This window comes from Quercus suber, unplaced genomic scaffold, assembly GCF_002906115.3.
Source record: "Quercus suber isolate HL8 unplaced genomic scaffold, Cork oak 2.0 scaffold_124, whole genome shotgun sequence".
Taxonomy (NCBI): domain Eukaryota; kingdom Viridiplantae; phylum Streptophyta; class Magnoliopsida; order Fagales; family Fagaceae; genus Quercus; species Quercus suber.
This window is the reverse complement of record NW_027069588.1, coordinates 852,166-879,313: the sequence shown is the minus strand read 5'-3', so window position 1 is coordinate 879,313 and position 27,148 is coordinate 852,166. Positions and strand designations below refer to the sequence as shown.

Genomic DNA, 27,148 nt, shown 5'->3' with positions numbered 1-27,148 from the left:
CTACAAAACGACACAGTTTTGCCTCATGAAATTGAATAAACCAAGCTCCTGTCTCTTTTTATATAGTTAGCAATAGTAGTAAAAAAAAAAAAAAAAAAAAAAAAAACGGAGCACAAACCGAAAATGGTACTGAAGAAAAAGAAAAGAAAGAAAAAAGCCAGCTCAAGCAAACTACAAAACGACACAGTTTTGCCTCATGAAATTGAATAAACCAAGCTCCTGTCTCTTTTTATATAGTTAGCAATAGTAGGAGCCCGTTTGGTAAGAAATTTCTAGTAACATTATTTAAGTTTTGTAGAAATATGTGTGAGTGAAAAAATATGTGAAAATAAATATTGTGATGTTTAAACAACAGTTTTTGTTGTTTAAACACCATTACCAAATGGGGCATAGATTTGTCATTGTTGTAGCTTTTGGGTGATGATGTTTTGAGTTTGTGTTTTATCTTGGTGTAGATGAATATGATCCACACCTCCACAGATTTAGATCCTCTAAATTTTCTAGGGTATTTTACCAATAAATTTCTTTAAATCCTAAATACTCTATAATGATTTAATGATCTAGATTCTGTAATATCAACATTCTACTAATAATATTCTTAAAATAATAAAATAATATTACAAACAAAACAATTAAGAATATTGTTAGTGAATTATTGACAGGACATAATTTAGACCATTAAATTATTAAATAATGATTTAAACTAAAAAAAATCTATTTGACAGATTTCCCTAAAAAATCTAGATGATCTTAACCCCACCTTTGCTTCTATTTTGGGCTTTTATTGGGCTGGTCACTTCTTGTTCTTCTTTACACGGCCCATGTACCTTGCCAACGGCTAACTGGACATCCTCGAACTGCTTTTAACAGCTAACTAAACTGAGTATGTTCTAGTTACATTTTGCTGGTTACGTGAGTCAGTCTCTGGCCTCGATACCCGTTCCACTTTTTCAGTATTGTCTCAATCCCACCCATCTACTCGGCTGCAGACCTGCCTCCGTTCTTTAATTGAAATGATAGAATGCAGCTAGCACAATTTATTTTCAAATATACATTCAGGATCTCACCTTTTTCGATCTTCATTCTCACATAAGCTGACAAGCCTTCTTCTTCTTCTTCTTCTTCTTCTTCATTGTGTCTCTCTGAACTTCTTGCTCCATTTGTTTTTTTTTTTTATTTCGAAAAATCCTTTCTCATTCTACATCAAAAGGTCTTAACTCATCAAGAAAACCATTCTGTTTCCTTTCTCGGAATGAAGAAGATGATGGTGTTTCCTAGAGAGTCATCGAAGAGTGACAAGATCGATGCAGAGGATCGGATATCTGAGTTGCCTGAACCCATTAAGCAGCACATTCTGTTTTTCATGTGCCCTGAAGATGCTGCCCGTACCACTGTTTTGTCCAAGACATGGCAACAAACATGGAATTCACTCCGCAGGTTAAGTTTTTTTTCTGTAGGTCTTGATTGTACCAAAACTCTGGAAATACTCCACACGGAAAAGGTAATAATTCAATCTTTTAAGGTTATACTTATACGAGCAGATGCTTCGCCTTCTTGTATCGGTAAGTGGCTTGAATTGGTTCTTGGAAATTACATCAATCAGCTACTTCTTGACATTATCTTCGAATACACTCTGCCTAAGCAAATGTTTGCAGCTAAATCATTGGCCATATTATACTTAAGGGGTTGTAGGTTGGTAGAATCTTTTTTTGATGAAAATGCTAAATTTACTCGTCTGAAGGAGCTGACTTTGGACAAAGTTGTTCAAGATGGGAATGCGATACAAGAACTCCTTAACCGCTGCCCTGTGCTTGAAGCGTTTTCAATTGATAATTGCTTGAACGTATATTGTCTTGAGCTTTATAATCTCCCCAACCTTAAGATGGCCAAAATCAATAGAGTGAGAATGTTTTACATTAATGAAGCTCCTAACCTACACACTCTGTGTTGTACAGCGAAAATTTCAATCATATTTTTGCTTTGTACTACTTACACTAATTTAAGGAAGCTGTCAATTAGAATTGGTTACAACAGCTTTGATGTAATGTATGTTCCACGACTTAATTCTATGTTTCCCCTTCTTGAGACTTTGGACCTTAACGACATAAGACGACTGGATGAGGTTAAAATTTCACATGATCGACTTGAGAGCTTAAGTTTGTCAACAAAGTTTAATACTATCACAGGTCAGATTGACTGTAAAAATCTTGTATCCTGTAAATACGAAGGAAAAACAATCCCATCCTTGTTGATTAATTCTTCTAGATTACAAGATGTTCAACTTAAACTATTGACAGACTATCCTCTAGACACTTGGTGGTTTCTACGATTAAAACAATATCTAGAGACATTTAAGCAACCAGGAGTTCTTCTGAACTTGCAGCTGCAGATCGAATCTTCTATGGTAAGCCTTCTGTGGCCTCTTTCTTTGTCACTTGATGCAGAGACTATTAATTATTTTTTTCTTTAATGAGAGATTTTGGGGATTTATTTTTTCGATAATTCTACATAGTAGTATAATTCAACATTTATCTTTTAACATGCAGGTTGAAATAAATCCAGAGCTGTTAAGTGAACAATCAGTTTGTCCTCTTACAAATTTTAAGCATCTGAGGTTCCTACATATTGAATCTTCACAAAATCATAGAGATATTATAGATGCCATGCTATGGACTATCCATCCTGAAATGATATCAGTAAAGTTGCTTTCACAACCAGACAGTGCATTAATTAAGGTTAAGTACTTTGTAATGTCTGATTGTTGATTATTTGCTATTTATGACAAACTCACTGAGAATTTTTTTTTTTTATGCATTTTACAGTTGCTATACGAGAACTTAATGGATAGAAAAGAAAAGCTTGAGTGTTGCAATGGCTATCAAATCAAATGTTGGCGCCATTACTTAAAAGCTGTGGAATTAGTTGTTGACGAAAAAACAAAAGAAGTACTTGAATTTTACCAGTTTATCTACATAGTAGCATATGATTTTATGAAAGATTATGGAACGGGAGAAGAAGTAAAATTTAAGTTAACATGGTAGCTCTAGCATTTGGGTAGATTATTGGGCTCCAACAGGCCTGTCCGAAGCTTTTGTGCTGATTTACTAGCTAAAAGCTTAGGGGAACTTTTGTTTATGTATTGGATCCCCTAATTTTGTTGTAACCATTTGTTGCTGGACTATTTTTGTACTTAATTTACAATTTATATTTGTCTTAGGATGCTAATTAACTTAGAATTTGAAATTTATGTTTCTTTAAAAATAACTTCTACCCAGGTTTATACATCTCTACCGATGTCAAATATGCAGGGTCCAAAGTTCAAACCAATCCTCTCCATTGGAGATTTCTGGTTCTTTCTCAACAGTGAAAGGGAATGCATTTATTCTTCATATGGTAATCAATTTAGGGATGTCAAATGGGAGAGTTTGGGGAAAGTATATTTGGGTTGGATATATAAAGTTTATTTACCCATTAAAACTTATTTAACTAATTGTTTCTAATTCAATTCTAACTTAACCCAATTATTATGGGTAAATCTCAATCCACCAAATTACCAAATTATCAAAATGCCCTTAAAGTGTAAATGATCAAAGTACTTTAAAATGTTCAAAGATGATGAAAATACTCCAAAACTTCAAAATTACCAAAATAACCACGAAACTTATAAAATGGTCAAAATACTTCCGAAACTCAAATAAATGACTAAAATACCTCAAAACCAAAAAATGACAAAAATACCTCCAAAACTCAAAAAATAACCAAAATACCCTCAGAATTTTAAAATTACCAAAATACCCTCCAAAATCCATAAAATGACTAAAATACCTTTCAAACCCAAAAAATGACCAAAATACTCTCTGAAACTTAAAAATGACGAAAATACTCTCGAAACTTAAAAATTACGAAAATAATATCGAAACCTACAAAATGACCAAAATACTCTTGGAATCCAAAAAATGATCAAAATACCTCTAAAACCTAAAAATTACCAAAATACTCCCAAAACTCATAAAATGACCAAAATACTCCTAAAACAAAAAAATTACCAAAATACTTCCGAAACATAAAAAATGACCAAAGTACCCCTGAAACTCAAAAATTTACCAAAATACCTCCAAAACATAAAAATGACCAAAATACTCCTCAAACTCAAAAAAATGACCAAAAAATAATTACTAATCATGTGGGCTTATTCTTGAATTGCCACTGTTCATTAACGTACTTGATGCCTGATACTAATGAAAATTGTTGCACCATGTACCATGGTGCATTGTAAACCGTAGCATCTCAAACCTGTTTTGCATTTTCATGGGTCCATTGCTCTACAATTGGAATCCATACAATTTGATAGGTTGATCTTTCTTGCTTATTTCTTCATAAATGGGCTTGAGAATTGAAATATCCTCAACAGAGATGTCCATGCCTGAAAAGAACAACAAAACATTCTTTGTTTTCACCACTTCTATATAATAATATATATATATATATATTATAGCTAATAATCGGATTGTGGAATACAATTATGAAACTTACATTATGTCAATACCAACACAAATTTGTTTTTATAGGTTGATCATTCTTGCTTATTTCTTCATGAATGGGCTTGAGAATTGAAATATCCTCATTATAATATATATATATATATATTATAGCTAATAATCGGATTGTGGAATACAATTATGAAACTTACATTATGTCAATACCAACACAAATTTGTTTTTATAGGTTGATCATTCTTGCTTATTTCTTCATGAATGGGCTTGAGAATTGAAATATCCTCATAAGAAATGTCCGGGCTTGAAAAGAACAACAAGACATTCTTGGTTTTCACCACTTCTATATAATATATGATGGTGCATAATAAAAACCAACTCCAAATTCATCCGTTGAAGTCGTCCAAAGGGAAGAAAGATACAGTATTGTGATAGGTTCGTGGCTCTATGAGGTCGTCCATGGGAAGGACGACCTCCCTGCATCCTTTACCTTTCTCCTCGTCCTAACAAGGACGAGAATTCTTCTTTTTATCTCTCACAACCGGCAAGTCTATTACTAAAAGTAGTTTTTCATGACAGTTATGGAAAACAGTCTAGATAAGGTAACTTCCAAAGCAGTTAAGGAAGTTATCTTCGGATTTTTCGAGTTCCTCAATATTAGGGACAGTTACTAAACAAATAACTGTCCCAAGGCGTACACTATATAAGTACTGGACCATGGGAAGGTAAGGGGATTTTTTCCATTCTTCTGATTCGAAGAAACACTTCATTTTATTTGGAATTACAAATCCACTAACTTTGCCATCGGAGGATTCTTGACTGGCCTCCACCAGTCTTCTCTGATTCTATTTGATTTTTCAGGACTCGGCCTTCAAGATCACCAACGCCCGAAAATTTTCAGCCCACTGATTTCCTTGTTAACTATCAATATATATATATATATATATAGCTAATAATCGGTTTGTGGAATACAATTATGAAACTTACACTATGTCAATACCAACACAAATTTGTTTTTACCCAAATTCATTTGCAATAGAGTAAAGAGACACAATTAGAGCATTAGCATTGGGGAATGCTAGTGCCAAATCTAAAGGAAATTAAGAATTTTAAACTCCAAAACCATCTGCATTGGGGAATGCTAAACAGCAATATTGCAAATTTTTTTTGCAATACTGCTACAGTGCAATTCTAAACATAGAATTGCACTATAGCAAGTATTGTAAAAATAATAATATTTTATTATGTAGAGAGAGGAGAGAGAAGGGAGAGAAAAGATATAATTTTGAGATATATTGTTTTATTATGTAGATATATTATTTTAATGAGTAAAAGAGGGAAGTAGAAGTTTGGGATGTGGAGGTATTGTAAAATGGTATGGTATAATGATAAAGTTGCTTTTTAGAATTGTAAAATAGAGTAGCATTGGAATTTTCCAATGCTAATGCTCTTAATGTATTTAATTATGCAAAATAGAACCGTAACATTGTAATAGTTTGATATTTTTGCCCTGGATAAGCTATGTTTGTAGGCCCAATACAATTTTAGATTTGGCACAGGTTTGATTAACAATTACCTATGATTTTTAGACATTGACCATTCAATGAACTTAAAAAAAAAACAAAAAAAAGTTCAAGGCTTTTGAAGTCGAACCAAAGTCAAATTGAGGTTGAACCATGATTACGTCATAATTAATCTAATAATTATTTAAAATATAAATAAATATATTAAATTAATTACAAGACAAAAAAAGATATTCTTATTTAGCTCCAATCGTTCGTCAATTAAGAAATATGAAAAGGGATAAAAGAAACATCCGTTGACAAGAGAGAATCTGTAACAACTTACAAGAACATGACTTCATGTAGTTATTCACCTCACTTGGAACTTTTTTTTTTTTTTTTTGCTGGACCTCACTTGGAACTTGGCTTCGCTGAATTTGGCAACATTAGGAGATAACAATCTAATAGTTTATACTCATCTTAACCTTGTAAGACCAATAATTTTTTAAATCTTAATAGAAAGTTAGGCCTACAAGGTGTCACTGGTGACAAAACAAAATATCTTTATTTTCTCTGCTTTATTCCAACAGATGTATGCTACTATTCAGATTATCAGAAATTTTAAAGGCCTATCACAATACATGCAATATGTAAGATGAGCCTGAGAGCCGCATGATCATTTCTGCGTTTTGTGGCACGTCTTGGTTTGAGCGAACAACTTCATAACAGAGCTTAAATAAAACGTTACACTATTAAGTTCTGGGTACAATTTGAGTACATTATTAAACGTTACATTAAAATAGGTGAATGGATGATTCCACTGCTTCCCCACATAGGGTAAAGTTTGAGTCACTTGCACCTAAACTTAGCATTAAATTCTCTTTGGTAGACAGAGCGTTTGCGCCAATTCTCCATAGCTGCATTTTGATTCTTTCAGGGGTCTTGAACTTTCACAAGTGTTGCCACTGTATTTTGGAGGCAGCATCCTCATGTAAAAGTGCTCTTGACTAGCTAGTCATGTATGCAGATTTTACCGAGAAAGCACCCTATGTATTTTTCACCCTTGATAGCTTAACAAGTCTGGGTCTTAGGAGAATTGGGATCCTAAAGAATAGCTTGGATTGACTCTAGATCAAATAAATCTTGGCGAAGATTGATTTTCCAGCAATGAAGCTCAATGTTGATAAGATTTGATATCATCATACGAATGTGATCAACTGCCTCATTATTTGGCTTGGGTTTGAACTCAACCAACCCAAGGGTCCACCCATACGTTAGTAGCAGAGCCATCTCCTACCATGAAGCAGGCTCCTTTAGTCGATGAAATCATCTTTGTAGAAAAGTGGCAGTCTCACTCGGGTCCGGAAGACTTTTTTGAGTTATCTCTCAAATGAGTTATCTCCCTCCACACTGATTTTGGCTTTGGGACGAGTTGTTCTATTAGTTACTAGTTTTTGCTAAATTATCATATTGTGCGTTATTTATTTCCGTTATTATTTTTTTGTTTGGACATTTTTTTTTTTGAGGAAATAGTAAAACTTATTAGAACATGTGAACACAAAAGTAGTATATGAAATTTTTTAAATATGCTTATAATATATTGATTGTTTGGACAATATTGATTAGTTTATTCTATCCAAAAGTTGTTCATAATTGGATAAATTAATTACTCGGCCTTAAATTAAATTGGTTAACCAGTACATTTTTGGGTCTAAAAACCCAACACATTCTTATTACTTATTAGGGTGGAAAAAATCACAACCTCCACAAATTTTTACAACAAAAAAAGAAAAAGTATTTCTTAGCATATATCATGGCCTCATAAATACCAATAAAATGGTGTTGTTGAGCACAAACATCCCCACTTAATGGAAATAGGTCTTGCTTTACTCGCTCATGCCAATATTCCTCTTAGGTTTGGGGACTATACTTTTCAAATTGTAAGTTATTTCATAAATTATCTTCCCACATAAACCTTTAAAAATCATTTTCATTTCAAAATAATTTTGTATACATATCCTTATTATTCCTTTTTTTTTTTCTTTTTTGGTAGAAACTAAACACATTACATTGAATAGAAATATGTTTTACAAATTCTACCATTTTCATCAAGGGCTAACAGTTCTTTCACCATAGGCGATGGGTATCAAAATAAACATAATTAGTAAATAAAAGTTCCAAGACTAGCAAGCATATAAGTACTAGCACTCTTAACAACCATAGATGGTATCTCAGATTCTCAATAAATGTTTTCTGGGATATCAAAATTGTGGTAGCTTGTACTATTCCAATGTGTTGTCTCATTAATGATGAGTAAGTCTACATGTCCAGTTGAAAAAGTACTGGAAGTAAGTCAATCCATCTTATTGAAATGTACTATAGTCTATATAGTCTATATATGCTTCATTTAATGACGAGTAAGTCCTTACCCTTAATTGAATTATCTATTTCCCCTCAAAAAAAAAAATTGTGAATTATCTATCATATGCTAGTAATTATTAAAGTCTTTTTGAATTTAAATAATTATGGACAAAATTTAGTTGCAAAATTAATTGTAACCTAAGGTTACAACCTTACTCAATATCTTTTTATTAGTGATGAATTTCGACAAATCCACCATGCTTACAAAATTTCTATAAAATTATAAACCAATAGTTATGTTATTAATAAATTGTTTAAATTACAAGTTTTGACAGTTTAAATTTATGCATAAAATATAAGCTTATAGATCATATAGTAAACAATATCCAATTGACACGAAATTTGACGTGCGTATTGAAAGCGCAAAGAACATACAATTTAATTGTTAGATTTTCTAAATTTGTAGTAATATTTATTTTATTAAGTAAGATTATAGCCTTAGGCTATAATCAAAAAAAAAAATTTGAGGGGTAAGCTACAATCAATTTTGTAACTAAACTTTATCAAATAATTATTAAGGTTTGATATTATTAGGGGCTCCATTACTTATTCTGATAATATGATAAATTATTAATTGTCATAAAAATTTTACCAAGTAAAAATAGTAAATTGAATCGACATAACCATGATCATAACAAATCTAATGCAAATGACCGTAATTTTGCAATTTCAGGGACAAGACACAAGAAAATGTGCCTTTTGCTTTGAAAATCAAGGCCATCCTCAAATTACTAGAAGCGCAGATAGATTTTTTTGCTCAAAAAATAGGTAACTTAGGCCGATTTCACTCACAATGAAGCATGCTAGCTACCTTGATTATTACTTTCTTTTTGGCCAAGTATTCGACCAGATTTTTGTTCAATGCACAGTCTTATGCACGAAATAGAGGCTACTGAAATAACACCCTAAAATGCACGATTANATTGTAGAAAAATGGACCCATGAAATGCAAAACAAGCTTGAGATGCTACGGTCTTAGATGCCGTGGTTCATAGTGCAACAACTTTTATTAGTATCAGGCATCAAGAAGTTTAAGGAACAGTGGAATTCAAGAATAAGCCAACATGATTACCATACGGGGAATAAAGGGATTCCCTTTCACTATTGAGAAAGAACAAGAACTCTCCAATGGAAAGGATTGGTTTGGACCCTGCATATTTGACATCAGTAGAACTTGGGTCAAATTACACTAAAAATAAGTTTGCAGGTTTAGAAAGTTCCTTTAGATTATATTGCATATTATGCCTTGATTTTCACATTAAAGTGATATAATATGATTTAAAAAAAAAAATTCAAATTCTAGTTTCCTAAGAGATGTATAAATTTTACATGAAGTGCAAAATAGTCCAGCAACAATTGGTTACAACAAAATTAGGGGTTCAATACATAAACAAAAGTTCCCCTACCCAAATGCTAGAGCTGCCATAACAACTTAAATTTTGCTACTTTGTGGACAATCGGGAAGCATTCAGGTCTTTCTTCTCTTTCTTTTTCAACAATTAATTCTACAGCTTTTAAGTAATGGCGCCAACATTTGATTTGAGAGCCATTGCAACACTCTAGCTTTTCTTTCAAGTTCTTGAATAGCAACTGTAATGCATAAAAAATCTCAGTGGTTTGTCATAAATAGCAAATAATATACAATCAGACATTATAAAGTACTTAACCTTAATGAATGCACTGTCTTTTAGTGAACATAATTTTACTGATATCATTTCCGGATGGATAGTCCATAACATGCCATCTATAAGATCTCTATGAATTTGTAAAGATTCAATTATAGAAACCTCAAATGCTTGAAATTTGTAAGAGGACAAATTGATTGTTCACTTAACAGCTCTGGATTAAATTCAACTGCATGTTAAAAGAAAAATGTTGAATTATACTACTATGTAGAATTATCGAAAAAATAAATCCCCAAAATCTCTCATTAATGAAAAAAATAATTAATCAAGTGACAAAGAAAGAGGCCGTAGAAGGCTTACCATAGAAGATTCGATCTGCAGTTGCAAGTTCAGAACTTCTGAATCAGAAGAATTCCTGGTTGCTTAAATGTCTCTAGATATTGTTTTAATCGAAGAAACCACCAAGTGTCTAGAGGATAGTCTGTCAATAGTTTAAGTTCAACATGTTGTAATCTAGGAGAATTAATCAACAAGGATGGGATTGTTTATCCTTCGTATTTATAGGAAACAAGATTTTTACAGTCAATCTGACCTGTGATAGTATTAAACTTTGTTGACAATTGACAAACTTAAGCTCTCAAGTCGATCATGTGAAATTTTAACCTCATACAGTCGTCTTATGTCGTTAAAGTCCAAAGTCTCAAGAAGGGGAAACATAGAATTAAGTCGTGGAAAATAAGACATAGGGTTAGGGTTTTTTATAAGTGATATATATATATATAGTTCGTTAGTTAGTTAGGTTTTTTTTTTTTTTTTTGTAATTTTACTTTTAGTTTACACAAGTTGGGTTCGGGTGGGTATTACTAATACCCGCACCCGACTCAAACCCGCTTCAGGTTGGATAATTAAAACCCAAACCCGACCCATTAAAGTTGGGTCTTGTGAAGTGACTATCGCACTAAGGATGCGTGGTGGTTGATTCCTACCTTCCAAGCGTGCCACGTTGTGGCCATGCAATACATTTAAATTAATGTATTCATAATTTCATAGGTGACACGCTATGACCATGCAACATAAATACTATTTTATTTTGATTTTTCAACAATTAAATATGAGCACAAACAAAAATAAAATAGGTGGACACACACCCCCCCCCCCCCCCTCCAACACACACATTTTTTTTTTTGAGAAGAATATATTTCTATATTTAATTGGACTATTTTAGTTAATTTTTCTATTTGTTGATAGTCTTTTTATTAAAAAAAAAAAAAAATCATAATCATGTATGTGTTGCTTGACTAAGGAAGTAAATTACGGCCTTATTGGTAGTGGTTCAAAGTATTGTTGTTCAAAATGTAAAAATTGTAGTTTAAGAAATATTGTGAAAACATATATTTAAAATGTTCATAATGAAAAAAAATGTATTTTGTACCATATTTCAAAAAGTATGTATTTAAAATTTAAATATAATTATATATTTGGTATTTGTATGTTTTTTTATCAAAAAGTTTTACTTGTCTGACAATTACTGTACACTTTCTAATATTTTAATTACTATTTAATTCTACCACATTACCGTTTGACTATCTTCCACGCTGCTCTCTGCCTCCTCTTCTTCCAAATCCTCTCTGCTCATACTAATAAACTTAATCTTCTCTGCTCATACCATCAAACTTAAACAATAATATTTTCTGCTCATATCATCAAACTTGAACAATCCAAACTCAAACCCAACAACCAACATCAAATTTCACAACTCACAGAACAACTATCGCCACATCAAAAATGTACCCAATAACCAACTCACACCACAACAACTATTTTTACATCAAATTTGTACCCAAACCCACGGTACCCACATCAAATTTTTGCAACCCACTCAATATCAGCTACACCCAATACTCATTATTAACCAAATAAAAATGGGGAAATTTCAGTCATAGCCCAAAAAAAAAAAAAAATAATAATAAAGAAGCTAAATAAGGGGAAAATAAAAAGGGACAAAAAGAGGAATAAATGGCACCGGTGGCTTCAGCGGCGGTGGACCTCTCGTGCGACTTGGTGGTTGCCGGCGGTGGAAGGCCTAGTGGGTCTCAGCCATGGCTTAGCCCAGTACTAAGAGAGCAAGATGATAGAGGCACAGAGACAAGATTGCTATGGAGTTGGGTTTCAAAAGAGATGAGGGAGGGATGGAGCTTGGTTGGCTTGGGACGAAGAAGATGAGATGAGAGCAGAGAGGGACGTGGGACAAGGCTGTAGGAGAAAAGAGATGAGAGAGATATAAGGTTTTTAACCTTCTATATAATGTCAGATATGCATGGGTCCGATGAATTTCAAAATATTTACAATGACATCATTCAACATTGTTATTCAGTCTATTTGGATATTTTTAATAACGCTATTTAAGTGTTTTCAAAATATATATAATAAAAAATTGTTGTGAAAATAATTATTGTATTGTTTAAATAGCAAAAATTATTATTTAAATAACAATATAAAATAGACTCTCAAATATTTGGAAATTGCTATGACTATGTATTTTCAAAATACAGTGTTTAATCAATTTAAATCAAGAACTGTGATTCAAATATTCTTAACTAAAATGAAAAATTTCTTATCAAACACACTTTTTTTGAGGTTAATAATTTTCAATATTTAAATATTGAAAGTTATTGTTTAAACATTCCTACCAATCAGGCACTTAGCCCCCACACTGATCCTGATCCCAAAAAAAAAAAAAAAAAAAACACTAGCCCCGCATAGTTTACATCTTTAGCATGGACTGCTTTGCAATAGAGGCTTGTGGGGACAGCTATAAAATGATGACAACTAAGGGACAGTGACAATTTTTCCAAAAAAAAAAAAATTAAATAAACTTATAAAAATTGCAGCACCATTGTTCATTGAAATGCATAGAGTTTTCAGCCAGGATAACAAAAAAGATTATGATGTAGGCTATTTCTGGCAGCATTTGATGCACTTCAATCAATAGTCACGCCAAGGGGACCCATACCGTTTACACAGATTATTATTCCTCAATATTTGTCCTTCTTCGAAACCTCAAATTTGTCAAGTTAATTGAATTGCATTTCAGAGCAAGGTCACAGATTGAAAGACATGTAGACCTTATAAAAAGAACACTCTTTCTAAAAAATGGTATATGCTCAAGGTAAGTGATTGTGCTATATCTGAAAACGTGCATTATTCAGATGCTATTCTAGGTATTTGGCATTGTAAAGCACATGCATGATATACAAACACTAAATGGAAATTTTACATTTGAATACGTTTCATTGAAGTAATGATGGTATATATTTTAAAAGAAATCATAGCTCAAAGAAGTAAATCACACCAGTGCAATAACTAGAAAATACAATGAGAACGGAAATGATCAAATGAACAGTCAATGTCTTGTCAATCCTAGCCAGTGCCACCAAGAATAGCCTTGAGCTTCTTGACTTGGGCATCGTCAAGAAAAGTGGTTTTTTCCACCAATGCAGAAGTTAAGTTGTTGCCAAACAAAGCAAAAGCCGTTATTTGGAGGCCAGGGTTTGGACTACTGAGGCTAGCAATAGCAGTGGCTGGTTTCCCACCAGCATTTGCTTGAAAATGCAACAACCCTTGTGGGAAAACCATTATATCTCCCTTGTGAACTGTCTTCACGTAAACGGAATTAGCCTATGAAATGAATCCAGCAGTGATAGAACCATGCAAAACCACTAGAACTTCAGAAGCACCAGGGTGAGTATGCAATGGAATAACACCACCCGGTGCTAGGTCTAGGCGTGCTAGAGAGAGACCAAGCCCATTCACGCCAGGGAATTGAGCTACAAATGCAGGGGTCACAGCAGCCTTAATTATGTTTGAGGTGTTTCCAGCCTTGGCTAAGCCAGAAAACACAAAGTCATCAACTGTGACCTTGGCTTCAGTTTTGCAAGGATAGCCTGCAGGGCCATCTGGGCCTTTCAGATTTGCAACACAGAAGTCTTGAACCAAAGCATTGGTGGAGGATAAGAGGATAAAGAGGAGGAAGAGAATTTGAAGCATCTTCATGTCTATTTTCAGTTTTTGGAATGTGGTATCTTGATGGGTTTGTTTAGTTTATATAGAACTTGTACATAGATGGGGACAAAAATTATGGTCATGCCGAAGCTGGCTATATAGTGATTGATGAATAAAAGAGAGCCACAACTTCAATTTTATGAAACTTTTTGGCTGTTGATGAGTCCTCTTGCATTGGACAAATGAACAAGAAGTCACTTTATTGATTTAAAAACTTTTGGTGATTGGAGAAGACATTGATTTTGGCATTAACAGAATTGAACAATGACAAGAATGACAGAGAAGGATGGCCCATTTAGCATGACTAGTTGGTAATTCATTGCCTCATTTGTCAAAATTTGGGATTGCATGACTTGCTAAACCAGCAATTAATTGTGTCCTATGTACTGGCAACTTAATTCACTCCTGATCCTCGATATGTTAGTCTTACATCACATTATTCCTTAAATAACACAGACATTCCTGGCCTGTATTTTATGTAATGGAATAGGTCTAGTTGCCAACTACAGAAATGTTAACCTCAATGATTTGAAACAGCGTAAACGTTTCAGCCTTAAAGTACTTTAGAAGAGCCCAATAAATCGTCAAGAAACTTATCAAAATGTGGTCCAATAGCACATGGGAAGAAAGAGAGGAATCACATAATCGGACAATTTGACAGCTACAAGCATTGATTATCCGAAAGTCTTGCAGTCCTTCAAACGGCAACCATGGAAGTAATGTGTGGACTGTAGGAATCGCCCTCCTGCTACGATTTCTTACATTAGCATGCTGTATGAGTGACGAGCGCAACCGTAAAAAAAGATAGCAGACATGAAAGTTTACTTAAAGTTGTGGAATTGAGTGATGAGCGGAAGCTTGAAAAAGAGAGAAAATACAAAAATTTACGTGGTTGAACTTAACGGTTGAAAATCATTTGTACATAGTGGAAACCCTAAACAATTATATATTGATATTTAACAATTGAATTACAATGAATTCAATGTAAAATTTATATATTAGTCTTAAAACCTTGGGCTAATCATAAGTTAATCCAAGATTACTTTGTTTATTCTACAAGTACATAAGTTTACTTGGTTAGGGACACTAAGCCATAAAATGTCTATTATTATGCATTTATAATTTACACGTTTTATTTCTATAGTGGAAGCTTTCCAGTTCATTTCGATCAGTACTATTGCTGTTTATGGACCTCAATACACTGCTGGTCCCAAAAAGATGCCAAATTTGCTTTATATGGACTTCAGTAAAAGTTTCAATAAACCATTATCTTGTAAAAGGGTTTTCCTGCTTGTCTTATAAGTTGGGGCAAGACTCAACATGAAGAAACTTCAGGCCAATCCTAAAAGCCTCAGACAAGAAGCTAGCATTCAAAATTATCTTTCAGCAATCTATGTTGTTAAATGTCAATATATGGTTAACAAAATTCTTCAGAAACCATATTCATTTGGTACACTTGGTGCTTGGAAAGGAGATATGAAACCTGAAGCTAGTGCCTTTTCCTACTTTTTGCCACCCCCCTTGGGCTTAAAATCTGAAATTAGAATATATATATATATTAAAAGCACTTTCCACATAAAGCCCCCTCTTCAAGTCATCATGGATAAGCTTATTAAGGGGCAGAGTTCTTTGTGTCCAATGTACTGGAGTTCACCAGACTGCTTACATGGACCGCACTACAGTATGATTATGGTTCCTTCAAAACTACACCTGATGTAAATCTTTTAGAAGTGAAAAAGCATGGCTGATACTATATCATGTTCAGTCACCCTGCTTTGCATTTCATGTACCTAAGTTTAATTAAAAAAACCGATACATAAAGGAAATGACTTCATCCTTAGATATATACATGTTGAAATATTAAAATGATAAAGATGAATTATCCACCAAAACCCTAAACATCTTCTCATCGTGACCCTAAACCTATAGCGAGGCCCACTGTTTTAAATTATGACATGAGGTTTCCTGCTTTTTTTTTTTTTTTAATAAAAAAAAAAAAAAAAAAACACTAGCCCCGCATAGTTTACATCTTTAGCATGGACTGCTTTGCAATAGAGGCTTGTGGGGACAGCTATAAAATGATGACAACTAAGGGACAGTGACAATTTTTCCAAAAAAAAAAAAATTAAATAAACTTATAAAAATTGCAGCACCATTGTTCATTGAAATGCATAGAGTTTTCAGCCAGGATAACAAAAAAGATTATGATGTAGGCTATTTCTGGCAGCATTTGATGCACTTCAATCAATAGTCACGCCAAGGGGACCCATACCGTTTACACAGATTATTATTCCTCAATATTTGTCCTTCTTCGAAACCTCAAATTTGTCAAGTTAATTGAATTGCATTTCAGAGCAAGGTCACAGATTGAAAGACATGTAGACCTTATAAAAAGAACACTCTTTCTAAAAAATGGTATATGCTCAAGGTAAGTGATTGTGCTATATCTGAAAACGTGCATTATTCAGATGCTATTCTAGGTATTTGGCATTGTAAAGCACATGCATGATATACAAACACTAAATGGAAATTTTACATTTGAATACGTTTCATTGAAGTAATGATGGTATATATTTTAAAAGAAATCATAGCTCAAAGAAGTAAATCACACCAGTGCAATAACTAGAAAATACAATGAGAACGGAAATGATCAAATGAACAGTCAATGTCTTGTCAATCCTAGCCAGTGCCACCAAGAATAGCCTTGAGCTTCTTGACTTGGGCATCGTCAAGAAAAGTGGTTTTTTCCACCAATGCAGAAGTTAAGTTGTTGCCAAACAAAGCAAAAGCCGTTATTTGGAGGCCAGGGTTTGGACTACTGAGGCTAGCAATAGCAGTGGCTGGTTTCCCACCAGCATTTGCTTGAAAATGCAACAACCCTTGTGGGAAAACCATTATATCTCCCTTGTGAACTGTCTTCACGTAAACGGAATTAGCCTATGAAATGAATCCAGCAGTGATAGAACCATGCAAAACCACTAGAACTTCAGAAGCACCAGGGTGAGTATGCAATGGAATAACACCACCCGGTGCTAGGTCTAGGCGTGCTAGAGAGAGACCAAGCCCATTCACGCCAGGGAATTGAGCTACAAATGCAGGGGTCACAGCAGCCTTAATTATGTTTGAGGTGTTTCCAGCCTTGGCTAAGCCAGAAAACACAAAGTCATCAACTGTGACCTTGGCTTCAGTTTTGCAAGGATAGCCTGCAGGGCCATCTGGGCCTTTCAGATTTGCAACACAGAAGTCTTGAACCAAAGCATTGGTGGAGGATAAGAGGATAAAGAGGAGGAAGAGAATTTGAAGCATCTTCATGTCTATTTTCAGTTTTTGGAATGTGGTATCTTGATGGGTTTGTTTAGTTTATATAGAACTTGTACATAGATGGGGACAAAAATTATGGTCATGCCGAAGCTGGCTATATAGTGATTGATGAATAAAAGAGAGCCACAACTTCAATTTTATGAAACTTTTTGGCTGTTGATGAGTCCTCTTGCATTGGACAAATGAACAAGAAGTCACTTTATTGATTTAAAAACTTTTGGTGATTGGAGAAGACATTGATTTTGGCATTAACAGAATTGAACAATGACAAGAATGACAGAGAAGGATGGCCCATTTAGCATGACTAGTTGGTAATTCATTGCCTCATTTGTCAAAATTTGGGATTGCATGACTTGCTAAACCAGCAATTAATTGTGTCCTATGTACTGGCAACTTAATTCACTCCTGATCCTCGATATGTTAGTCTTACATCACATTATTCCTTAAATAACACAGACATTCCTGGCCTGTATTTTATGTAATGGAATAGGTCTAGTTGCCAACTACAGAAATGTTAACCTCAATGATTTGAAACAGCGTAAACGTTTCAGCCTTAAAGTACTTTAGAAGAGCCCAATAAATCGTCAAGAAACTTATCAAAATGTGGTCCAATAGCACATGGGAAGAAAGAGAGGAATCACATAATCGGACAATTTGACAGCTACAAGCATTGATTATCCGAAAGTCTTGCAGTCCTTCAAACGGCAACCATGGAAGTAATGTGTGGACTGTAGGAATCGCCCTCCTGCTACGATTTCTTACATTAGCATGCTGTATGAGTGACGAGCGCAACCGTAAAAAAAGATAGCAGACATGAAAGTTTACTTAAAGTTGTGGAATTGAGTGATGAGCGGAAGCTTGAAAAAGAGAGAAAATACAAAAATTTACGTGGTTGAACTTAACGGTTGAAAATCATTTGTACATAGTGGAAACCCTAAACAATTATATATTGATATTTAACAATTGAATTACAATGAATTCAATGTAAAATTTATATATTAGTCTTAAAACCTTGGGCTAATCATAAGTTAATCCAAGATTACTTTGTTTATTCTACAAGTACATAAGTTTACTTGGTTAGGGACACTAAGCCATAAAATGTCTATTATTATGCATTTATAATTTACACGTTTTATTTCTATAGTGGAAGCTTTCCAGTTCATTTCGATCAGTACTATTGCTGTTTATGGACCTCAATACACTGCTGGTCCCAAAAAGATGCCAAATTTGCTTTATATGGACTTCAGTAAAAGTTTCAATAAACCATTATCTTGTAAAAGGGTTTTCCTGCTTGTCTTATAAGTTGGGGCAAGACTCAACATGAAGAAACTTCAGGCCAATCCTAAAAGCCTCAGACAAGAAGCTAGCATTCAAAATTATCTTTCAGCAATCTATGTTGTTAAATGTCAATATATGGTTAACAAAATTCTTCAGAAACCATATTCATTTGGTACACTTGGTGCTTGGAAAGGAGATATGAAACCTGAAGCTAGTGCCTTTTCCTACTTTTTGCCACCCCCCTTGGGCTTAAAATCTGAAATTAGAATATATATATATATTAAAAGCACTTTCCACATAAAGCCCCCTCTTCAAGTCATCATGGATAAGCTTATTAAGGGGCAGAGTTCTTTGTGTCCAATGTACTGGAATTCACCAGACTGCTTACATGGACCGCACTACAGTATGATTATGGTTCCTTCAAAACTACACCTGATGTAAATCTTTTAGAAGTGAAAAAGCATGGCTGATACTATATCATGTTCAGTCACCCTGCTTTGCATTTCATGTACCTAAGTTTAATTAAAAAAACCGATACATAAAGGAAATGACTTCATCCTTAGATATATACATGTTGAAATATTAAAATGATAAAGATGAATTATCCACCAAAACCCTAAACATCTTCTCATCGTGACCCTAAACCTATAGCGAGGCCCACTGTTTTAAATTATGACATGAGGTTTCCTGCTTTTTTTTTTTTTTTAATAACTCTTAGTTACCATGAGGGATGAGGGTTGAACCTTGAACATTTCAATTAAAAATATCAGTAATAAGTACCAACTAAGCTATATATAAGGTAAAAAAATGAACGCTCTAACCAATAAACTTTAAATACCCAAAAAAAAAAAATCTCAGTCCCAATTTTTTGGGATCGGTTATAGACTTTAAGCAAATTAGTCAACGTTTGTCATATATATTACTTTCCTCTATTCTATTTTACCCGTAGTCTAATCAATAACTTTTAGAATGAATGACATTTTTTTCTGTTTAAAAGTAAGGTAAAAAGTGAAGTTCTAGGTTTAAGACTCACCTAGTGTTTTTTTTTTTTTTGAAAGGTAACTTATATTCAATAACATAGAAAAGGAGTAGAATAGAGGACAGGAGCTAATAGATCATCCTAGGCCAGAATGAAGAAGTTGAGCTAAGAAGGGCGAAGAAACACCCTTCCATACATTGGAAACTTGGTTACATTTAGCAAATTGGGCTAGCTCATGAGCAGCCCTGTTGTAATCCCTTTTCACGTGACTGAACGAGCAGCTGGAGAAAACTATCTTCGCGGATTGAATGCTATGCACCAGGTGGCCCATAACGCCACCATAACTACCTTGAGAAATAGCAAAAACGACAGAGGAAGCATTTGATTCAAAAATTACCTTGGAAATGTTTATCTCTTGAGCTAAGAGAACCTCGTGCTCCAAGGCAAAAAACTCAGCCAGTTTGGCTGGGTAGTGCACAGGAAGAGCTTTATAAAGAGCAGCAATGACCCTACTCATTTAATCTCTAATGATGACCCCAACTCCAAAAATTCCGCTGCCATCAATGGACAAAGCGCCATCAACATTAACCTTGAAATAGCCGGAAGGAGGAGCAACCCAGCTACTTTGAGAGGATGGCAGAGGGGGAGAGTCCAACGAGAGAGACTCCTTGTAATTTTCAACCATGCTCTTAGCCAAATCCAGAATTTGCAGGGGCGGCAGACCATTCTCACCATGGAGAAGCTTGTTCCAGTTATACCAAACTGACCAAGAGATGGCAAAGAATAATTCAAGGTTAAAGGCAAACTGGGAGGAGCAAATTTGAAGCACTAAATCATTGTAGTTCTTCGCCATAAGAAGCAAAATAATAGGGCAGTCTTGCCAGAGGGACCACACTGAGAGAGCAAAATCACAAGAGATCAAAGCATGAAAAAGGCTTTTAGGCTCCTCATCATAGATTGGGCAGGTACAGGAGGTTTGAATACCTTTTGCAGCCACATTTGTGAGCATAGGAAGGCCATTCACACAAGCACGCCAAGAGAATTTTTATTTTTCTTGGGAGCTTTAGAGACCAGATTTTCCTCCAAACCCGAGCATTCGGGTCACCAAATGAGCATTCCCCTTTCCACACTTGTGTTAAGGATTTTGATTGCAACAAAATAAGCACTCTTGACAGTGAAGACACCTTTCTTATTCCCCATCCAAATGAGCTTGTCTTCAGGTAGATTGTTACAGAGGGGAATTTTTAAAATTGTATCAGCCTCAAAAGGGAGGAAGAGAGCATGGACAACCCCAGGATTCCACCATTTAGTCACCAAATTAATGAGGGAAGAGACCATTGGATAGTCCTCAAAAGGGCAAGGAGGGGAGATGACTTTGTAAGTTGTGGGATTTGAGAGCATTTATCATTTCAAATGTGGATTAGCCGTCCATTCCTCACACTCTATCTTGTACCACATCTTAGCACCTCTAAGCTGTTAAAAATACTCTGCCAGGTGTAGGAAGGGCTGCTGCCAAGATTTGCATGGAGAATGTCACTAAGGGGAAATATTTTGCCTTAAGGATACGAGCCACAAGGGAACCCGGATTTGTAAGAATTCTCCACGCTTGTTTTGTGAGTAAGGCAAGATTAAAGGCATTCAAGTTTCTAAAGCCCATTCCCCCTTGAGACTTGGGCTTGCACATTGTCTTCCAACCAACCCAAGACATTTTGGTTTCCTGATGTTTCTGCCTCCACAAACTTCTCATCAATTTTTCAAGATCTTCACAGAGACTCTTTGGAAGTTGGAAGCAACTCATTGTGTAAGTGGTAATGGCTTGGGCCACTGCTTTGATAAGAACTTCTTTACCCCCATTGAGAGTAGCTTACCCTTCCAGCCCGCAAGCTTCTGGCCAACCTTCTCCTTAATCTCTGCAAAAAAAATCTTCTTAGAACGACCAATAATAGAAGGGAGGCCTAGATACTTTGTATGATTTGAGTCAAGCATTGGCCCAAGAATGTTTATAATCTCATCATTGAGCTCCTGGGAGGTATTTGGGCTGAAAAAGATAGAAGATTTATCAGTGATGATCTTCTGCCCCGAAGCTGACTCATACATATTAAGAATTTCTTTTAGCTTGTTGCAATCATTACCATTGGCCCTACAGAAAAGAAGGCTGTCGTCTGCGAAGAAAAGATGAGTGATTTTTGGAGCCCCCCTACAGATGGAAATGCCATGGAGCTGATTGTTCCGTGCTGCATCATTAATTAGGGTAGAGAAACCTTTTGCGAACAAAAGGAAAAGATACGAGGATAGCAGGTCGCCCTGCTGAAGCCCCCTAGTAGGTATAATGTTCCCGTATGTTGTGCCATTAATAATGACCGAGTAAGACACTGAAGAGATGCATTTCATTACTAGATTGATCCAATTCTCATTAAAGCCCATTTTCCTCATGACTTTTTCAACGAAAGTCCATTCTACTCTGTCAAAAGCTTTACTCATGTCTAGCTTTGCAGCCATGAAACTATCATTCCCCCCTTGCTTATGTTTCAGGAAGTGCATGATTTCATACGCCACCAAAATATTATTTGTGATAAGCCTATCAGCAGTAAATGCACTTTGATTTTTTGAAATGATATGCGGAAGAATAGTTTTGAGACGGTTAGCTAGAATTTTTGAGACAAGCTTATAAATCACATTACATAGACTTATTGGCTAGAACTCAGTCATTTTTTGGGGATTATTGGTTTTTGGCACAAGAGCAATATTGGTTCTATTAAAATCAGAAAAAGACATGCCAGAATTAAGTACATTCAAAACCATATTAGAAACATTAATGCGTACTGTGCGGCACCCGAAGTGTTGGGCCTACTCAACCCCAAGTCTTCGTCCCAAAACACGCGGTCTTTGGGCCTAATCCTCATTCGCCCTAAGGCCCAACCCTTGCTATCACAGCTCGGGAGTGCCGAGCTTCACTAGTAAGTTATGATCGGCATAATTTTTACCGAGCACTTTCATTGAACGGCACGTCAACTTTGTTCGGCTCAAAGAAGGCCCTCCAAACGCCACCACCTCGCTCTAACCTGATGTGGGCACCAAGTCCCAAAGCCACCCAGGCCTAGACTCCCACTTACCATCCCCCTAATTGGACCTTCCGTAGCACTCAGCGCGCCCTGACTCTGCCGAGCTGCCAATGAATGTGGGCACCAAGTCCAAAGCCACCCATACCTAACCTCCCATTTAGAGAAAATCCTACTGGACCCTCTGTTGCACAAACATGAGAGCATTAATAACCCTCGCCTGAGCTGAGCACTATAAATAAGAGGGAAGGAGAAGAAAGAATGGTTGGTCAGAAAAAGGGGAGGAAAGAGAACAGGGATAATAGAGGAGAAAAAGAGAGTCTTGAGAGGAGTTGGGAGGAAAGATTGTGTCGCCGAGAAGGAGAAAGGTGATCTCAGTGAGTCCTTGGTTGTAGGATCACCCATAGTAGGAAATTCAGCCCAACAAACAAATTAGTTGTGAGCCCAAGTGGGGTTGAGCCCATTGGCCTCATTTGCGACACGCACACGTACAATACTCCAGTATTTTTGAGAAAATAGCGCAGCCATACCATCAGGGCCGGGTGATTTCGAGGGGTGCAGCTGCTTGAGGGCAAAGACCACTTCTTCTCTGGTGAAGGCTCGAGAAAGTTCCGAATTGATTTCAGAAGTTACTGAGGTTAGGATGGGAGCATTTACATTCTCCAGCTGACTCGGGTGGGAAGCGGAGAATATGTCCTCAAAATAGGAGATGGCAGCCCCAGCAATACTGTCTTGATCCCTACACCAGTTCCCATCTTTATCCCAAATTCCCAAGATAGTATTTTGCTTCCGTCTTTCAGAGGTCCTAGCATGAAAAAACTTGGTATTCTTATCTCTCTCTCTGAGCCAGTGGGCTTTTGAGCGTTGACCCCAGTAAATCTCCTCACTATCTAGGAGATCATTAATTTCCTTCCTAGTTTGGTTTATTTCTTCACCCAAAGATCCATCAATATCAAGCTGAATTAAAGAACTAAGCTTCTTTCTTTTTTCCTGAATTACCTTTGGAATTTGCCCAAAAAGCCGCAGAACTCCAGGCTTTAAGATCAGCCGCACAAGTAGTGAGAGCAGATGTAATCCCTTTTGGTGAATTCAAGTCATTATTAGAGCTCCAAGCCGCTTCAATAATTTCCTTACATTCCTCTTTCTTTGCCCACATAGACTCAAAATGGAAACGATGAGCATGCGGCAGCTTGGGAGAATTGGGGTCGGCTAAAAACAAAGCGCAATGATCAGAGGTTGAGTCAACTAAGTGCTGGACTCTGACCTCACCAAATTTATCAACCCAATCATTAGTAGCAAAGACTCTGTCAAGCCTAAGGTACATTCTTTCGACACCTTCCTGCATGTTACACCAGGTAAAGTTTTGCCCAACATAGCCTAAATCTTTAAAGCCACAGTAGTTAACCACATTCTTGAATTTTTCCATTTGCCCTTGTGGACGCAGCAACCCACTAGATTTTTCTTCTATAGATAAGATCTCATTAAAGTCACCAAAAAAAAATCCATGGAAGTTGATACTGGTCTTTTAGATAAGCAAGTAAATCCCATGAGGATTGTCTTAAGTGAGCTTGGGGGTGCCCATAGAATCCCGTAATTCTCCATTTAAAATTTGAGTTTTCCTCAGAGACTATCACATCAATATGATGATTGCCATAGCTTTTTATTTCCAAGTCTATCTCCCTAGTCCAAAAAGGAGCCAGACTGCCACTAAAACCATGACTTGTAACAAAAATGCCATTTGCAAACCCAATACGATCTCGAATTCTTTCCATACGCTTCGATTTTAATTTAGTTTTCGATAAGAAAACTATTTTGGGAGCCCATTGTCGCACCAAATTGTGCAATGCTTGAATTGACTAGGGTTTCCCAAGCCCCCAGCAGTTTCATCCTAAAGAATTCATGGTTCTCAGCGGTGTTACACAGTAGCTGCCGTTGATATATCTTCATTACTGAGGCTCCCAACGAGACCCATACACTTCTTTTTTCTAACTGTCTTCTCTTCACATTCTGAGAAAATTTGAGAGCCAAGACGTTTTAAACTAATAATTGGAACCTGGGCTTCAGAAACCATACCTTGGTTAAGGCCATGCTCCCTAGCAAGTTTTTTAATTCGGCCTCTTCCACTTTGGGCCTTCATAGTTCCTTGACTTGCTCATTGTTCATCATTAGCTACATGAACTTGGGCCGGTTTAATGGGCTTGTGTGGACTTGTAACCTCAGGTGGGTCTTTTGTCTCCTTAGCACTTTGGCCCACATTAGATAACACGTCACCAATAAGCTCTTGAGAACTAGAAACTTCCATTTGAGTTGGTATAGACCCCTCATCATGTGGGACCTCAGTTTGCCTCAAGACCCATGTGCTAGCTACTAAGTTGTCTAATCCGATTCCACTTTTTGCTACCTGACATACTAAACTGCGTAAAACGTCACATCTCCATATTTGATCAGATTTGCTAGCAGCTTTTGAAACTTTTGAATTTTGTAAGCTGCCATTACTGGTGCTTTCTCCACTGTGGGGTGCCAGAATGGATTGAAGCCCATTATCGGAGAGTTTGCCTCTTTCACCACTTTGAATATCATTACTGGTGCTGTTGCTGCCCTTGGAGAAGTTTCTCGGTCCGTTTCTCCCACCTTTAGAAGTGCCAAACGCCCTTGACCATTCTCCATATTGGTATGTGGCATTTTGTCTATCTGAGCAAACATGACAGTGTTTAGTATCATGACCCATCAGATTGCAGATGTAACAAAATGTTGGGAGCCATTCGTATTTGTAATGAACCCAGTACTTGTCTCCTTCTACACCCACTACATTACCTCCCCTATGCAGTGGCTTATCTATGGGAAGATCGACTCTTATGCGCAAATATTTTGCTTGTTCAGATAGATGAGCTCACTTATCAATCTCCAAAAAACGCCCCATGCTTTCCCTATATCTTGACAAACCACCTCAGTCATGAGCTCAAAAGGTAAGCCCCATAGTTGCACCCAAAACGGAGAGTGCGTGAAAACTATGTTTTTGGATGTAAGACCCTTTTTCCATCTACAAAGAAATAACAGATTATTTTCAAAGTTCCAAGGCCCACTATTTTCTACCCATTCCAACTGATAACGGGAGCCAAACTTAAACTGAAAAATGTTATTTCCTACTTCAATTATTCTTAGCTTTGGCCCCAACTTCCATGCTGCTCTTAGAGTACTCTTCAGAGCTCTGTGGTTTTGCTGCCTATTTGAGAGTAGCTTCCCAAACAAGCTTAGTGTGCATTCCTCCAAGAGGTCTATTCTGTTGTGAGCTGAGATTGAAATTTCCGTTTCTTCTTCCTTAGTGAGACAGAGGTTTTGAAGGCTATTCACAACCTCATGTTCCATAACGAGAGAGAAAATGTATCTAAGGGAGATGAGACGCCCCACTAGGGGGAGAGAATACTCTTCCAAAAAAGGAGAGGAGAAAAGGCTCTTACCGGAGAAGAGAGAGAGACTCCTACAAGGGAGAGAGAGAGACTCTTACATAACTTACTAATCAAAAAACAAAATGAGTAATCTGCTACATTGTTATTTGAAAAATGCCCCACTAATATTTGAAAATTTAAAAATATTTAGTAATTCTTCATAAAATAACGGACAAATGATCTGCTACACTGCTATCCCAATATCAAGTAAGACTACAATCCAAAAATGTTTCTCCTCCCTTCACCACCCCCACCCCACCCCACCCCACCAAAAAGAAAAATAAAGAAGAAGAAAAGTGATTCATTGTCTTTGTGGAATCCATAAAGAGAAGGGAGTTGATAAGTATCAAGTTCAATTATCCAAAGTTGGTGGACAGTTAGGTTCCCACCTCAAAACTTTTATTACAAGTACTTCAAATTAGAAAGCCTTTATTCAACTAGAAAAATTAGAAAGCATTTAAGAATGCATCACTCCTTGAGGGGGTGCTGATCTTAAGTGATACATCAGTTATGAACTTACAAAATTATCAAACCAATATGTGCTACTAAATCACAGACTTGAATTGTTTGAACATAATGATAGGTGCAGCAATATTGTTGCTGCACTGTATATGGGTCCTTCACTCTACTCTTAAAACCGCTGAGAACTTAGCTTCTAGATTAGTGGTTACAGGTTATTGTTAGTTGTTAGACAGCCATCTCCCTTCAATTGTTCACAGCAAAATGGATGATTATCTGATCACACAGTACTAATCTGATATATGATAATAAAGATATAATATTTGATCGGATAAAATGCCATGGAGTTATTTTTTGTGTTTTTTGTTCATGAGTTCATGGCATCATATGTTTTTTATTTTATATTTTAAATAAAGTGGTGTCCTAACATTGTTTAGACTATTCGAATCCCACTTATGAAATATCTTGAAAACCTTATAAACTAATAGTGTGGTTAAAGGAAG

The 27,148-nt window shown here is 35.8% G+C and overlaps 2 protein-coding genes and 1 pseudogene across 2 annotated transcripts; 1 reads left to right on the top strand and 2 right to left on the bottom strand.

Annotated features, from left to right (window-relative positions):
- The first annotated feature begins 1,252 nt into the window (after positions 1–1,252).
- Positions 1,253–2,765, top strand: LOC112007739 (F-box/LRR-repeat protein At3g26922). The gene is made up of 2 exons (XM_024040101.2): positions 1,253–2,404; positions 2,547–2,765. Exons 1-2 carry the CDS (start codon positions 1,253–1,255, stop codon positions 2,763–2,765), a joined length of 1,371 nt encoding a protein of 456 aa, XP_023895869.1.
- Positions 2,766–13,302: 10,537 nt separating this feature from the next.
- Positions 13,303–14,112, bottom strand: LOC112007303 (auxin-binding protein ABP19a). Its single transcript, XM_024039637.2, is given in 1 exon segment — positions 13,303–14,112. A coding segment is annotated over 1 exon segment (633 nt). The 5' UTR covers positions 14,095–14,112; the 3' UTR covers positions 13,303–13,461.
- A 2,511-nt stretch (positions 14,113–16,623) lies between these two features.
- On the bottom strand, positions 16,624–17,433 carry LOC136068605 (auxin-binding protein ABP19a-like; annotated as a pseudogene).
- Positions 17,434–27,148: the final 9,715 nt, after the last annotated feature.

What these genes read in the sequence shown, in the direction of transcription:
- LOC112007739 (XM_024040101.2), top strand. Translation starts at nt 1,253, where the DNA reads ATGAAGAAGATGATGGTGTTTCCTAGAGAGTCATCGAAGAGTGACAAG. An exon ending in TGCAGATCGAATCTTCTATG is followed by an intron (nt 2,405 to 2,546) that starts GTAAGCCTTCTG and finishes TTTAACATGCAG; the next exon opens with GTTGAAATAAATCCAGAGCT.